Genomic DNA, 16,639 nt, shown 5'->3' with positions numbered 1-16,639 from the left:
ACAAGAAACCCTATGCAATATACTACATCAGCAAAAAATTAACTCCTGCTGAATTGAATTACACCGTGACTAAGAAAGGGTTTCTAGTTGTAATCTATGCTATTAACAAATTCATACAATATATAACAGGATACCCTGTGGTTTTGTATATTGATCACTCTACTATCAAATATTTAGCTAATAAACCTATTACGAATGGAAAAATGACACGATGGTTAATCCTTTTGCAGGAATTTGATATAACAATCAAGGATCGACCAGGAAAGGAAAATATGGTGGCAGACTTCCTCTTACATGTGCCAAGAACAGACGACGCAGTAGCAGTAGAAGACCAGTTCCCCGATGAGCACCTATTTGTTGTGAGCGTGAAAACACCGTGGTACGTAGATGTCGTGAATTACCTAGCAGTGGGAAAATTACCCAAGCACCTGACGCCCAAAGAAAGAAAATTAATAGTGCAACGCAGCACTCGGTTCTCCTGGATCGGAGGATACCTCTTTCACACAGGAGTCGATATGCATATCTGCAGGTGTGTCAGGGAAGACGAAATCTACAATATCCTAAAAGCCTGTCACGATGGACCTTGCGGTGGACACTTTGCAGACCACAAGACTAGACATAAAGTCTTACAGATGGGCTATTATTGGCCCACCATTTTTAAGGACGCCAAGAAATTTGTCCAGGCATGCGATAACTGCCAAAGAATGGGCTGCCCTGCCCAGTCTGACAAGATGCCCCTACACCCACAATTAGTCATCGAACTTTTTGAACGTTGGGCGTTAGATTTCATTGGCCCAATAAACCCATCATTTAATCAAAAGACATATATGCTGGTTGCAACGAAATATGTGACTAAATGGGTGGAGGCAGAAGCATTACCAAGGGCAACAGAGGACACAGTAATCCACTTACTTTTCCAAATTTTCGTGCGGTATGGCTTGCCCAGAGAAATAATTACGGATGGAGGGCCACAATTTGTAGGTCATAAGATTGCTGCTACACTAAAAAATCATCACATTTTTCACATAATCACATTTCCATACCACCGGCAAGAAAACGGCCAAGTAGAAAGTACCAACAAAGTAATCGAGGCCATTCTAACAAACACAGTCGCCTCGCATAGACGTGACTGGGCTACCCGATTGCCAGAAGCCCTGTGGGCATATCGCACGACCTGGAGGAATACCACAAGATACTCCCCATATCAGCGAGTGTTTGGCAAGGAACCTATCTTCCCCATAGAATTTTAAATTCAGACATTGAGGATAGCCCAAGAAGTAGCGTTGGATTTGAATGAAGCACAGGTTAACAGAGTACATCAAATCAATGAATTGGATGAAATCCGGCTATCAGCGCTTCAGCATACTACATTGATTCAACAATAAAGAGAAAAATGGCATGATGCCCTCATCAAGAAAAAGATATTCCATGAAGGTGACTGGGCACTTCTGTACGATTCTAGGTTCCAGGATTTCTTGGGCAAACTCTAGACTAGATGGTTAGGTCCCTACGAGATACAATAGGTGCATGATAATGGCACCCTTACATTAGTCACCATTGATGGGTCTGGCTACTCTTTTAAAGCAAATGGACATCGAGTACGCCTCTACCACAAACCACTTACAAGGGAATCCTTTTGCCAACAGATACGTGAAGATTCCACGATACAAATTCTCGCTGAAGAGGGCAACTCTTCGACAGCACCTGTCCAGTGAAGAATTTATTTTTTTTGAAACTTGTACATGAAATTGCTTTTCTGTTTTTTTCTATTTGATTGGATTTGCTTAGAACAGTAGAAATGATTGTTTATTAGTTTTTTCTTGTTTTCCTTTGTTGTCCCCTACAAGGAACAGTTGTTGTTCCCTATAGGGAACAGCACTTTTGTGTGCATTTTTCTTTGTCGTTCCTTATAGGGAACAGCACTTTTCGTGTGCATTTTTCTTTGTTGTCCCTACAAGTAACCATTGTTGTTCCCTATAAGGAATAGCACTTTTCATGTGTATTTTGCTCTGATGTTCCCTACAGGGAATAGTTGTTGTTCCCTATAGGGAACAGTAATTTTCGTGTGTATTCTCTTTGTGTTCCCTTATAGGGAACAACACTTTTTTGCATATATTTTGCTTTGTTGTTCCCTACAGGGAACAGTGGTTGTTCCCTATAGGGAACAACACTTTTTGCATGTATTTTTCCTTTGTTGTTCCCTACAAAGAACAATTGTTGTTCCCTAACACTTTTTGCGTGTATTTTTCCTTTGCTCTTCCCTACAGGGAATAGCTATTGTTCCCTATAAGGAACAGCGCTTTCTGTGCCTGTTTTTCTTTGTTGTTCCCTATAGGAAATAGAACTTTTTGTGTGCATTTTATTTTGTTGTTCCTTTCAGGGAATAACGCCTTGTGAGTATTTTTTAGAACACCCTTTCTCCCCCTTACATGATCATCCCTAGACCATCCCAGTTCACTCTTTATGATCCTCTTTATGGCACAAAAATACAATACATATTTAAAGACAACAAGAATGGAGTCTAATAAAACAAGCAAATATCTCGAATATTATTATCTTTAACAAGATTGTTTTGTGATAATCAAAAAGAAAGGACATAATTATCTATCACTTCACTGTCCTCATTTCCACTATAAGTCAAATTGATTGAATATTTATACCATGTTGGTTCTCCCCTATCCTGTATAACTCTCTCTGTTTATTATCAATAAGATTATGAGTATATTTTTTTCTATTGATATGTTCAAACTTCTTCTGCCATCCCTACTCTTAATGAGTACTGAGCCACCCTCTATATATAAAAGGGGGAGTGTTAAAAATAAAATAAATATATTATTCACTAACAATTTTATGATTTTTTCCACAGATGGAGGATATGGGGTCTCATCACGAGCCAGCGTACCATGATCATAAAGAAGGAGCGAAGTGGTATTCCCACTATGGCCACCACACCAGGGATATGATCCAATGGATGCATCAAGAAACAAAGTCCTTGGAACAGGAGGTCTCATCACAAGCCGGTCTGACCACTTTAGTGAATGGCAATGTGTTCATCTGGTTACCATGCTAGCACATTGGTCTCTACTATGGACATCATAATACACTTCCCCAATTCTACATAGAGGACCATGGTTCCCAAGGGTTAGAAAGAAACTCTATCGAGCCTATGGATGCCTGCAGGCAATAGAAGCTTTGCTTATGGTATTGAAGTCTTATTTTCTACATCAATAATTATTATATTGCCCTATTCTTATGTTTCTATTTTTTCTACGGAGAGATTATATCCCTAACTTACCTTGAACCTTTATGCATGAGTTAATCTTTTAAAATCAATCACCACAGTTTTAAGTGGAATAACGACTGTAAAGTATTATTTCCTACATATGTTGTCCTTTTTCTTTATCTTATCACCTCACGGCATCTTATCACTTATTGATAATTCTCGTTACACGCCTTGTTTTTATTACTCCAATATCCTTTATAATCTTTTCATTAATATACGTACCTTGCCACTTTCATTACCCAATCCATCACCCCTGTACTTCGCCGCCAGTGCATCGTCTTTCCATTCATTCGGTCGTAGGCGACCTATCATTTCGAGAGAGGGGGAGGACCTCCAATGTACTTATGCATGCGCTGTCATCTTTTCATTTGATGTTGTAGAACAATATGACACCCCATGATCACAGAGCGTGTGGCATTATAACAATCATCAATAACGATATTTATGTTATAAAGCATCACCCGATACATCCATTACAACCATTTATTGTTCCATCTCTCGGCGTTGTTCATTGCTGTGCTTTCCCCATTACACTCATCATTTGCAGAAGTCAAGCATCACAGAGGATGAACAGTGCGCCGAGAACCTTTAACACTGGCTGTCTCCGATGAAGCCAGGGAAATTCTAGCTCGTGCAGGGTGAACAGCATATTTTACAAGATTTCAACCCCCCAATGAGGAAATCGCCATCGAATTTTTATGGCATCTACAGAATGGACAATCCTTGGTAAGAGATAGACAAATAACTATAACAGATGTTGTGATAGCAAAAGTGTCTGGGTTGCCGGCAGAAGGACCAGTATGGGCTAGCAAGCGATTAAAGTTGCATGACGCTATGGAGACTTTTAGGGACAAAGGACAGGAGCTAATCAAGAAGGGCAAAGGCATTCGGCGATCTTCCCTCGGAGAGCCATGGGGAGAATTGGCACGAATTGTCCAGAACTATATTACCTGTGATGGGCGTAAAGACGTGGTAAGGCCGCGACAACTCAAACATTTAGCAGTTTTAAAAAAAAATGCTCTGCTAATTTGCCTGCACTGTTGAACTCATTACTGCATGACACTGCCAAGAGGCTGAGACAGTCTCAACACATAGAAACAGTAGTTAGCCACCATTCTCTGATCAGGTTAATAGTTAGTCATAACCTTGCCCAATAACAATCAACCTGGGATGATCTAATATTGGCCCTCGAAAGAGGTGAAAACCTACCAGCACCTACCCCTGTTCCAAAAAGAAAGAGGACTTCCCTTTCAGGAAGCATACCTCACAAACACAGATGATCTACAAGGTTTAAGTCAAAACAAGGAGCATCTAAAAATCCTCAAGGCAACGCTAGTCAACCCATAGAATTATCTAGCCCAACAAATGAACCAGACTTGCAACTAGAGTTAGAAGGACAAGATAACCCTGAACCGAAACCTGAGGAAGGAGCAAGGATTTCTGACGATGAACAAAGAAACGAATTAGGACTTCCACCATCACCAAATATGAGTTCTCAAGACGATCTGTTGCACAATTTCGAGACAAGGATGGCCCAAGTCCTAGCCAACATGAATGTTTACATGCAGGCGGAAGGACTGCTTAATCTTGACTTAGGAGAAACCCAATCTCCCAGGAATTCTGGCTATACCAAAGTTTTGTCTCCCTCAAAAGATACAAGCCGCAAAGCGGAAACAGGCACAGAGGTCATGCAGGAATTAGAGAACCAATCTGGTGACATGCTCCCAGTGGAAAACAGCCATGAAGGTCTAAACACAGAAAACACAGGCCAAGAAGAGGAAGCAAAGACAGATTATTCGGGAATCTGATAATCAATCTGGAGACAGTGTTATTGAAACAAAGTTAGGGTGAACAACCAGGGTCTTTAGAGACAGAAGCTATTAACGAGACTATTAGCAAACCAGTTACTCCTCCGAAAAGGCATAGAGCAAGAACGAAATTGAAAAAACTAAGAAAAGAAAACCAGAAGCTTCACAAGATGGTCAAGAGGCTCCGAAAAAAAATAAAAGAAATCACAACGGGAAAGGTTCCGAACAATACCCCTGAGGTAGTAAATGAGATTGTGCAAACAGAATTATATGAAGAGAGGGCTACAGGAACTCAAACTGAGCCCATACCTACTCAAACAGTCATCACTCAAGAGGAACAACATGCAGAGTTAGTAGACGTAGCTACTCAGACAGAGGATTGGACCTCCCACAACAAAGAAGTACAGACAGAAGATGTACCCTCTTATAGCATGGGCACTCAGACGGAGGTTTGGACCTCCCATAATAAAGAAAAACAAACCCCTTCTCATAGCATAAGCACTCAGACGGGTACACAAGCCAAAGGCATCATGACAGACCATGACCCCATTACACCGAATCTTCAGGAAAAATTGGCACAAGCTCGGCTTGCATTGGAACGACTTGAACAAGATATCTCTCACATACATATCTCTAACATATCTCTCTTACAAAAGACATTATTAAATTCAAGGGACATGTCTCTTGGGTATATTGGGTATAAAATACTCTTGAACTTTTTCATTTTACATACACACTTATCACTAACTTTCCGATGTGTGATTGCTTATGAAAGTTTAAAAAAAACTATAATATATATTCACAAGTAATTACCATAGTTTAGAAATAAAGTGCTTATATCAATTGTACTGAAAAATCAAGTGGAATAATCCTATTAAACACCTTTTATATTCAGACAACCAGTGTTTGGGGTTGTGGACTGAATTCATCTCCTCATAGTAGATCACATCTAGTGATCCAAGGGTCCGATGGTAACAAGGGCCACCATGGCTATGTGGAGGTTGAATCCCATCTAAGACCTGATCTCGTTGTCAATTGTTCTCACATCTGGGATCCAAAGTCAAGCGAGGTTAACACCGCTTGCACATATCTAGATGTAAGCAAGTTAAATCATTTTCAAATGAAAGTTGGATCTAAGCATTTGAGATTCAAGAGGGACAAGGGCACGCTCCCATTTATAGAGGCCAGATGCAAAGAGGGTCGAATTGCCTCATGACAAAGTTTAACATCTGTAGATCTAAGGATTTGAATGTGGATGAGGGCATAAACCTTTGTGAGGGTCCAAATCTATGGTTAGCCAAATATCATCCAATGTGTCGTGCGTTGAATACATTGCTCGAGAGATGGGTCCATAGATATGGGGGTATGGGGATGGTAAGATCTAATACAACTTTGAAACGCCAAATTGTTAACAGAGCAAATATAATGGGAAAAGGGAAAAGCACATTGGGGGAGGACTTAGTGGGCCTCTACACAAAAAAAGCACATTGGGAGAGGACATAGTGGACCTCAACACCCGAGTTCACATGGCAATGCCGCATAGATTTGACAAGGGTCATGTGGATGCCACATAAAGACTCACTAATGACATGGACACCCATCATGTTGACATGGCACTGCCGCATAGGACACACATATATGCGACATGATAGCGCCATGATGACATAGATCCTGCACCATTTCAATCCAAGAGTCAAAATTGAGATAAAATTTATATCATCAAAAAGCTCTCATCGAGTTGAATGCGGTGGTGGCATTTGTTTTGAGTTTTGATGGAATTGTGAAAAAAAAAAAATTGTAACCACCTCACATAACCTGGTCTTATTAATACAATTTGCAACTACTTCAAACTTCTTACTTCTTGGCTACTTCAAAAGCCATTACAACTATAAAACTTGTTTGCATCAACCACTCCTTTCACCTATATCACCAACAAACAGACAACCCTAAGTTATAATAAAACATCACAATATTTGGGTTAAACCAATAACACTTATCTGAGAGTTGGAGATATATTAGGAAATAATGACATTTAGAAAGTAAAACTAGTGCAAAGAAAATAAAAGTAGTGATCCAAAAGAGTTAAAAGTACGGCAATATTTGCCCATCCCTATAGCATCTACACTCAGTAAAAAAGTAAAAGTAGTGGTCCAGAAGAGTAAAAGTAGGCAATATTTGCCCATCCCTATATCATCTACACTCAATAGTAAAAAAGTTAATGTAGTGGTCCAGAAGAGTAAAAGTAGGGCACTATTTGGTGTCTATCCTCAGCATTTTTTTCCATGTTCTTTCAAGTTGCTAAAAAATTTCAAGACATTTAACAGAGAACAGAAAGCATACACATTTTGGTAGCACATGCTTCCGGAACATGTGAATCCCAGACAAGCCCTGAGATTCATTAGCTAATAATCAATGTTGCTGCTCGACAGAACAACCACTTGGATCTCTAGTGCGCTTCTTTGCCAAAATGATATATAATCAATGCCAAAATAAACGCTATGTCGAACAATATAAAGCTAATGTTAACACAATCTCAAAAGACTGAATATAAATCGATTGAACATTCAAACAACATCATCATAAACCTTCACAAAATAAAAAAAATTTAACAGAACAATCTGCTTTGACCATTATAAAGGAAATATCAAGACACATCAAAAAAGTCTAATTGATTGATCATTCTAGCACCCTCATTATAAATGTTCACAAAAACATTTTGCAGAGAATAACAATCTGCTCTGGTATGTAATCTGGACAACCCCAAAAATTACCAAGAAAAAGTGCCACTGCAATAAACATACTAGGCAAAAAAATATACTACTTTTTATTTCACAAGGATTTTCAGCATCCAAAATTTTCCTCTGCCCTTTCATATAAAGAAACCAGGGGGAAAATACAGAATATTATTTATCCCCGTTAGAAGGATCTCACCGAGCAAAATCGAGTAAAACATTCTCGAAGATGCCAAAACATATTTATTTCCTCACAATCCTAAACATCAAAAAAACATTCTCGAGGATGAGAAAACATTTCTCTTTAGTACGGCTCCACGGGCTTGCGGAAACTTGCGCCTGCATACACTGCTGCCGACCCCAGTTCCTCCTCAATTCGTAAAAGCTGCAGAGGCAACAATAAAGACTCTGTAAGTAAATGACAACACAAATAACTGATTCCAGTAAAATCAGAAGAGCGGACTATAAAAGCACCTGATTATACTTAGCAAGTCGCTCAGACCTACAAGGAGCACCTGTCTTGATTTGGCCCTGAAGATGCAGACAACAACCCTTGTAAATCAGAAGTGAATTTAATTACCTTAAAGGTTTCACATGAAACTCTCGATACATCGTGAACTTACTAGTCTCTCAAAACTTTATAGCAACCAAATACTAGAAAATGAACATTACCGTGGCCAAGCCCACTGCCAAATCTGCAATAAAGGTGTCTTCTGTTTCACCACTGCATAAGCGCAATGAGAGAACCATTAAAAAATACACGATTTCAAAACAGCATTAAGTAGAAACATACTTGGAAAAACAGTAATAAGTAGAAACGGGCTCGGAAAAAACAGCACTGAGTCGATACCTGCGATGGCTTGTCATCACTCCCCATCCAGCACGTTTAGACATTTTTACTGCTTCAATACTTTCCGTAACAGAACCAATTTGGTTCACCTACAACAGGTTGCAAAAAGAGTATTAGCCATCATAGGTCACATCGGAACAAATATAACGAATAAGGGTCAATCTATTTACCTTCAGTAAAAGAGCATTGCAAGATTTTTCATTGATTGCCTTTCCAACACGCTGCACCAGTACATGAGAATATGTCAATGACAATTGAAAGAAAAATGGAAGAAAGACGATGATGATGATTTCTGTCGGCACCAAAAGATGATTCCAACCGAAGACATGCAACTCCAAGTATATATTCTGAAGAACGGGTTTGGCCAATAAAACTGTGAATGGTTAAATTGGAAGCAGGTGCCAAAGTAAATACCTTTGGATTTGTCACCAATAGATCATCCCCCACAATTTGCACCTTCTCTCCAATTGTGGCCGTAAATTGTGCATAGTGAGCCCAATCATCTTGATCAAATGGATCTTCTATAGATACGATTGGATAATCCTCAATAAACGATTCATAGAGCTTGATCAGCTCAGATCCTGATATCTTCTGGCTACCATTATTATTCTGCAGCGACCCAATTTCAAGGCAATAAGACAATTTTATCCAAATAAATAACATAATTTCGTGTTGCTATCAACTAATTATGCAATAATGCATTGGACATTGACAGAAATTTACATGTAATAATAATTCCAGAATCTATGCAACCTCAAAAATTTAGATTTATTCAAGATGGGAGGTAGACGTCTCTCTATTCTTTGAAGGAGAGTATATTTACACAATGCCGTTTTATTTTTTTAATTAATCTCAGATTAAGATAGATGGGATATCTTTTATTTATTGTCTATTAGTTTTAAAATTGCTGCAATTGTTAAATGGCTCATCTTTTTTACTTTTAACATTACAAGTCAGAATTCAATCTTTTCCATTTTACTTTATTAATGAGAGAGACATCTGCTCCTCACTTATCTCGGTCCAATCATGCAACAATGAGAGCACTATAGAAGACATAGCTGAAATGCTACTAAATTACATATCCTACAATGCAAAGCTCAAAGCTCAACAATAGGCACTACTGTGTGACCCATCAGTAATGGTTGCTGGAAATGCAATAATTCACACTCTGATTCACACTGCAGGACCCTGATCAACTGTTGAAGCTACCTAAAGATGGTGAGACAGAGACCAAGTTAACAAACCACGCATAAAGATGTTTCACTACAGAATGACTCTAAACGTTTTGGGTTTTAAAGTGAATAGCATACCAAAGTCAGGATTGCTAGTGCCAAATATATCCCAAACTCTACTCATGGTAGAATTATCTAATTTGTCATGAAGAAGTTAACCCGGTTGCAGAAGGTAATGAATTTCTGTTAAATTTTAAGTAGAGAATTTTTTGTTTGTAAGGTAAGAGGGGTAAAACTCAAGCGGTACTGGTCCTGGTCCTTCTTCATCCATTAAAATTATCTTTTTTAATTTAAATAAAGTCCAGACGAGTCAATGTGAATGTTAATAATAGAGCGAGCAGTAGCACTAGATACATTGGTATTAATGCAAGATAAATACCCACCTCCTCCTTGAAGTTCAAATCATACTTCTGATCCTTCTCAGTGTAAAACTCAGAAGCAGCTACATCCATGCCAATAACAACCTGCCAATTGAAACAACATTAGCCTTTACCATTTATAAGTTACTAAACTCAACATTGTAGCCAATAAAAAGTCCACAATGGAAAAGAATAGAACTTAAAAATGCCAACCTTGCCAGTATAGCCTGCTTTCTCAATGGCAATCTTCAATAACTCAAGGCCTTCTTTATTCTCCTGCATTTCAAAGCAATAACATTTAATACTATTACAAAAAAAAAATTCAAAGTTTCAAATTCGCTCTTAATTCAATAAGCACCTGAATATTTGGAGCAAAGCCTCCTTCGTCTCCAACATTTGTTGCATCTTGACCATACTTTTTCTTAATTACAGCCTGGAGGATCCACAAAAATTGGGAAATTTTACCAAAAAATTGCCAATGCAGAAAAATTAAGGCAGAATAGTGGAAGTAGATTATGCACATATTCTCCATAAATATAGTGTTCAAACTTCTTTTATCAAACAAATAAGAACAGCAACATATTGAAGGAGCATAAGCATGCCTTCAGATGGTGGTAAACTTCTGAACCCATCTGCATGGCCTCTCTAAATGAAGAAGCTCCAACAGGTAGAATCATAAACTCCTGCATTACGCCATTACCATGAACATCTAGATTAGACTCTGATAAATTTCAGTAACTACTATCTATGCTCAAAAGTACATTTATGAACACCTGATCTCTTACACTTGAAAGGTATGATTCCATTACATGCATGGCTTGGATAAAATTCAACAATAAAACCTAGAAACAAAACAGTTTTGTAATTCTAAATTACACTCATAAATCCCATGTAAATCATAGATATATACCTGCATTGCCAGTTTATTTCCTGCATGTGAACCTCCGTTGATGACATTGAAAGCAGGTACTGGCATCACCAAAGTTTTGTTACCAGCAATGTCTGCAATATGCTGCATTGCATTATTATAAGATTAGTACCTCCAAATGACATTACTATATCTTCTCTCAATATCACTGTACACAAGATGCATCCCACAGACACTATACATTGGAAACGTACAGGAAACACACCATTAAAACCTTGCAAAACATCCTCCAGCTAACCATACCTTTAAATAAAATAACACCCTCCAAAAAGATTGGAACTACATAAAACTAATTTCAACTATAACTTCAGAAACATTTCACAATTATTTCAAAAGATTCCAAGGCCAGAAGAAGAAAAAGCACCTGATAAAGAGGTATCTTCTTAACATAAGCCCCTGCTTTACAAACAGCAAGAGATACAGCTAATATAGCATTTGCTCCAAGCTGGTCAAATTCACGGACATCAAAATACTCAGGCAAATATTTTGTATGAACCTGATCAAATAAGTTAATCAAAGATTTTAAAAATATAAAATAACAGCACCAAAATGACATGGACACCTTTTGTTTGCACCAGCCCCATTGATTTTGAGTTCCATCAAGCTCCTGTACCATGAAGTTATCGATTCCAGTCTGATCTACTGGATCCTGCAAACATAAAGATTAACTTCTATTGAATAATAATACCAAGACAAAATTCAAAAATATGGCAAGGGTGAGTGCCAATTATTAAAGCATTTAGCGTACCTTGCCAATAAGAGCTGGTCCAATAATTTTATTTACATTTTCAACAGCCTGCCAAACAAAAAAACCAAAATGGATTTCAAATTGGCTCTGCGAACTAGCTGTACACACTAAGACATAATAAAAGACAATAGATATTTACTTCACTCAACCAAAAACATTCACCAATATACAAAAGGAAAATTGCATGGCCAAACAGAAAGTATGTTAGTTTAGTGTGGACCCACCAAAGGAGAAATAAATTGGATCATGTTAGGAAACCGATTTCCCAAGGATTACTTATATCGTCTATTACTACAATGTCATTAGATTAAATAATTTAAGGCCTATAGCACACCTTTGAAACACCCTTTCCCATGTAGTTCTTCCCTCCATCACGAAGCTCCAGTGCTTCATACACACCTGTTTGAATAACATCACCAAATCAACCATCCAAACACATTGTATGTAGATAAATCCAAACATGAGGCATAATTATAGCCTATTTAGTAATTTACGTTCACGGAACTTATAGTTCAAACTTACCAGTGGAAGCACCACTTGGAACAGCAGCTCTGGAAAGATAACCATCAGAAAGATAAATATCGACCTGGATATCAAATAAAGAAAATTCAATTGAGACCACAATTCAGGGAGATTGATCAAAAAGGGAAACAGGAGCAAAAGAAAGCCTATATATTGAATACATCTCTTTGTTTTAAACCTTTTTCTCATGTATTGCTAGGCAAACATACAGAGAAACTGCAGCAACAAATAATTTTTATCACAACTAGTTCCAATAAACCAAAAAGTCATGCTTTAAATTAAAAAACCAAGCAACTGGAATTGGCCTTTGTCCAACTGGAATAATATTGCTTTATCTATTAAAAGTCCAACTAATAAAGTTGAACCAACTTCATGCCCTTTGTTCTAGTCAAACAAATTACATAGAAATACAGAACCAATCGTCAAAGCACTCTACTTTGCTTGAGAACAATATAGCCCAACAAATGTATTTAAAAGAGAACAAAAGATTCTGCAATAATGAAGATCATATGATTGATCAGCTTGGTTGAAAGCAATGAGAACAAAAGATTTTGCAATAATGAAGCTCATATGATTGATAAGCTTGGTTGAAAGCAATGGTTGCCATGAAGGATTTTGCATCCTCTAGAGATGGAAAGAGTGATAAGAAACAATAATAAGACAAACGTTTATACGTTAAAATAAGAAAGTGAATCAGAAGACCTGATTCTAAACCAATTCTTAATGAGTTATTCAAGCTATATAGAACGAATAAAACATAACAAGGGGCATTTTAAGATATCAAACATATTTCCATTAAATGAATGCACAGTAATCCTACAAGTAAATGGCAAATGTAACATTCCAATTTCCATTGAGTACAATGTCAACATGGTCAAGTGGAAGAGAGTAGCACTTGATGCAACTAATAAGGCAAAATAAGGTATTGTCTTGTACGAGGCGGACCCTGTAAAGATCATGCAGGAAAAATTGAACATATTACGTTGAGAAATAGATATGGAATAAATTTATATTCCTGTGGTTTAGTGCCTCAAAACAAAACAAAAAAAACAATTGGATAAATTGTGGTTGCCATTGACCTACGTTGGCAGTCTTCAACAGGGACGCAAGTTTCACAGCAAAATTGTAAACTTTATGGTGTGCTTCCTCACTAAGAAGCCAGTCAGAAACAGTCATGGAAAGTGTGAACCTTTGGACATGCTACGAAACAAACCAAGGGCTTGCCCTTGCATGATAACTCTGCCACAAACATGCATTGCATCTTGATATTGAACAAGGTCACAATGCCACATTCAGGTGTGGATAGACACTACGAAATCCCATCGCTAACCACATATTCATTTAGGCCCAGGGATAGGAAATTCCTAGCCACAACCATGATAATGATACCAAGTGAAATTTTAGAAAAGCCAGGAAACAAACTCAGGGCCTGCCATTGGCCAGTGGACCACTTTACAAATGACCTGCTCTCTTGATGACTGGGCAAGGCCAGGTTCAAGCGTAAAATCGATACCACAGTAAGGCTATGGGTTTAGCAGCAATATCACAGATATTAGAATATGCCTGGAGGCTAAGACGTATTCCATAAGGGCAAAGTGAGACAGGAAAGGCCCACCAAAAGGCTACTTGCTCAGTTCTGGGCACAATAACTTTGCTGAAGGCAGGGAATTCTGTCTTAGGCTCATTAGCTTCACACCAGGCATAAGGGTTGTAATTGGTTGTGATATAATTACACTGACTGTACACCAAAGCAATGAACATGTGGAACATTTTCTTAGTGTATATAAATCAACAATCAAATTTGACTAGACTTTAATCGAAAGCGAGATTTTATTTTGCCATTGCATGATAACTCTGCCACAAACATGCATTGCATCTTGATATTGAACAAGTCACAATACCACATTTAGGTGTGGATAGACACTACGAAATCCCATAGCTAAACACATATTCATTTAGGCCCAGGGATAGGAAATCCCTAGCCACAACCATGATAATGATACCAAGTGAAATTTTAGAAAAGCCAGGAAACAAACTCAGGGCCTGCCATTGGCCAGTGGACCACTTTGCAAATGACCTGCTCTCTTGATGACTGGGCAAGGCCAGGTTCAAGCATAAAATCGATACCACAGTAAGGCTATGGGTTTAGCTGCAATATCATAGATATTAGAATATGCCAGCAGCCTAAGATGTATTCCCTAAGTGCAAAACAAGACAGAAAAGGCCCACCAAAAGGTTACTTGCTCAGTTCTGGGCACAATAGCTTTGCTGAAGGCAGGGAATTCTGTCTTAGGCTCATTAGCTTCACACCAGGCATAAGGGTTGTGACTGTACACCAAAACAATGAACATATGGAACATTTTCTTAGTGTATATAAATCAACAATCAAATTTGACCAGACTTTAATCGAAGGCGAGATTTTATGTGTCATTAAATAGCTTAATTGTGAAATTTCCTAGATCACTGTGGTTTTATGGTTATAAAACTCTGGGAGGAAGTGTTACGTTGTGGATATTTGGTGGCCACTGTCAACCTACAAAACAGATGGACCCCACAAAGATCATAAAGAGTTAAGATGCGAACAAGTGGACTCTTGGAGGAATCTGGCACAGTTAGATTTACACGCTTTTAAACTAAAAACTTTTCAGTTCGGTATCAATGGGTGGCATTGTCAGCCTACACAACAGATGGATTCCACGCAGATTATAAAGAATTACAAAACTGGCTAATGGACTCAGAGAAATCTGGGATGGGTATATTTATAGGGGTTTAAAGCAAAAGCCCTTAGGCTATGTATCAAAATCCTCAAACCACTGTATGGTTATTAACAAATGCAAAAAAAAAACATTTCAAATGAATCTAAGCCGCAGCAACAAGAACCAACATCAGAAACACAAAACGATTCCACGAACTCTACAAATACAAAAACCCAGTTCATCAGTGAACCCTTGAGGGGGGTAGACAGAGTATCAAGCCGTTCCCCAAAGTTCCAATCTCGTTCTGGTCTTCCCCATCCAAACAAAGAATAGAGCCCTGCGAAAAATTCCATGCGGTTTTGATGGAATAGACACACCCCAGAACGGACACCTAAACCGAAATAAATCCCCAGGGACCTTCGGGAGTGGGTCTCCAAACAACATCCAACCAAACAAAAGATAAATAAATAAAACCGATCACTACAAAAGATCAAACTTGATCATTCCTGAGCAGTCCTTCCATCAACTCTTGAAAATTCACATATCACACTTCAGAGATATGAGGTAGATAACTTGACTCGCCTCAATCGCGTGATACAGACTGGTAATACCAGCATCAGATTTTTTAACAAATCAACAAAAATAATAATGATTTACCAGCTTTGGAGCTATATCGAAACGAGTACGAAGGGTCGAACCCACGACATACCTCGACAGTGGGATTTCCACGGCTGTCAAAAATCGATCTGGCTTTCACTAATGTGATGGTTGCCATGATCTCTGGAGATTTAGCTTGATGATATCCAAAGACTATTTGGTTTTTCTGAACTGAAAATTACACCTTGTGCATCCAGACATCCTTCCATCATCTATATATATGGGTGGGGAACATTGACTCGTGGGTAAGCTACCGACTTAGACCCACGTAACGGTCAGATCAAACAGGGGGAGAACCTTGACCATTGGATGAAAAACAGTATATAAGATAGACATTTAGCATATTCTCTTAATATTTTTATTTTGTGGTCCAAGTAACATTTTGGGACTTATCAAACTATTTATTATTAAAATAATAAAATGTTTTTAGTATTTAGTAAAAATGGGGACTTTTATTTAAATTTGGATGCATCACGGCTATCCATTCAAACCAAGTGCGCTAGAATATTTTCTAACCCAAAAACCATGTGCACTTGACCTAGGGTCCATTACATCTTAAAAACTTGGCGCATATTTTCTAACCCCAAAAACCATGTGCACTTGAGCTAGAGTCCATTACATCTTAGAAACTTAGTTTATGAATAAGGGGAAATCTTTAAGCATGAGTCTAGCTTGGAACCATATAAATTTGGTTTGGATATTATGAGTATATTATATTTTATGTAATTTAATTTAATGTTATTTAATCATTATAATTTAATTTTCTATTTCAATAATGATTTGATTATTTAATTTATGAAAGTGTATATATTTTATTTCTTTTA

The 16,639-nt window shown here is 37.9% G+C and overlaps 1 protein-coding gene across 1 annotated transcript; it reads right to left on the bottom strand.

Moving 5' to 3' along the window:
* Positions 1-7,892: 7,892 nt before the first annotated feature.
* Positions 7,893-16,014, bottom strand: LOC149199071 (enolase 1-like). The gene is made up of 17 exons (XM_089402272.1): positions 15,868-16,014; positions 12,463-12,526; positions 12,275-12,339; positions 11,941-11,988; positions 11,755-11,841; positions 11,557-11,637; positions 11,175-11,276; positions 10,867-10,947; positions 10,623-10,697; positions 10,478-10,540; positions 10,289-10,369; positions 9,088-9,282; positions 8,844-8,894; positions 8,674-8,762; positions 8,496-8,547; positions 8,298-8,354; positions 7,893-8,208 (listed from the first exon to the last, which is right to left on the bottom strand). Exons 1-17 carry the CDS (start codon positions 15,931-15,933, stop codon positions 8,128-8,130), a joined length of 1,338 nt encoding a protein of 445 aa, XP_089258398.1. The 5' UTR covers positions 15,934-16,014; the 3' UTR covers positions 7,893-8,127.
* Between the last annotated feature and the right edge of the window lie 625 nt (positions 16,015-16,639).

The sequence above is a fragment of the Pinus tabuliformis genome, chromosome 2_1 (genome assembly GCF_031772625.1).
Source record: "Pinus tabuliformis cultivar Carrire ecotype Pingquan chromosome 2_1, CPIR1, whole genome shotgun sequence".
In the NCBI taxonomy this organism is placed as follows: Eukaryota; Viridiplantae; Streptophyta; class Pinopsida; order Pinales; family Pinaceae; genus Pinus; species Pinus tabuliformis.
This window is presented reverse-complemented; position numbering and strand designations above follow the sequence as displayed.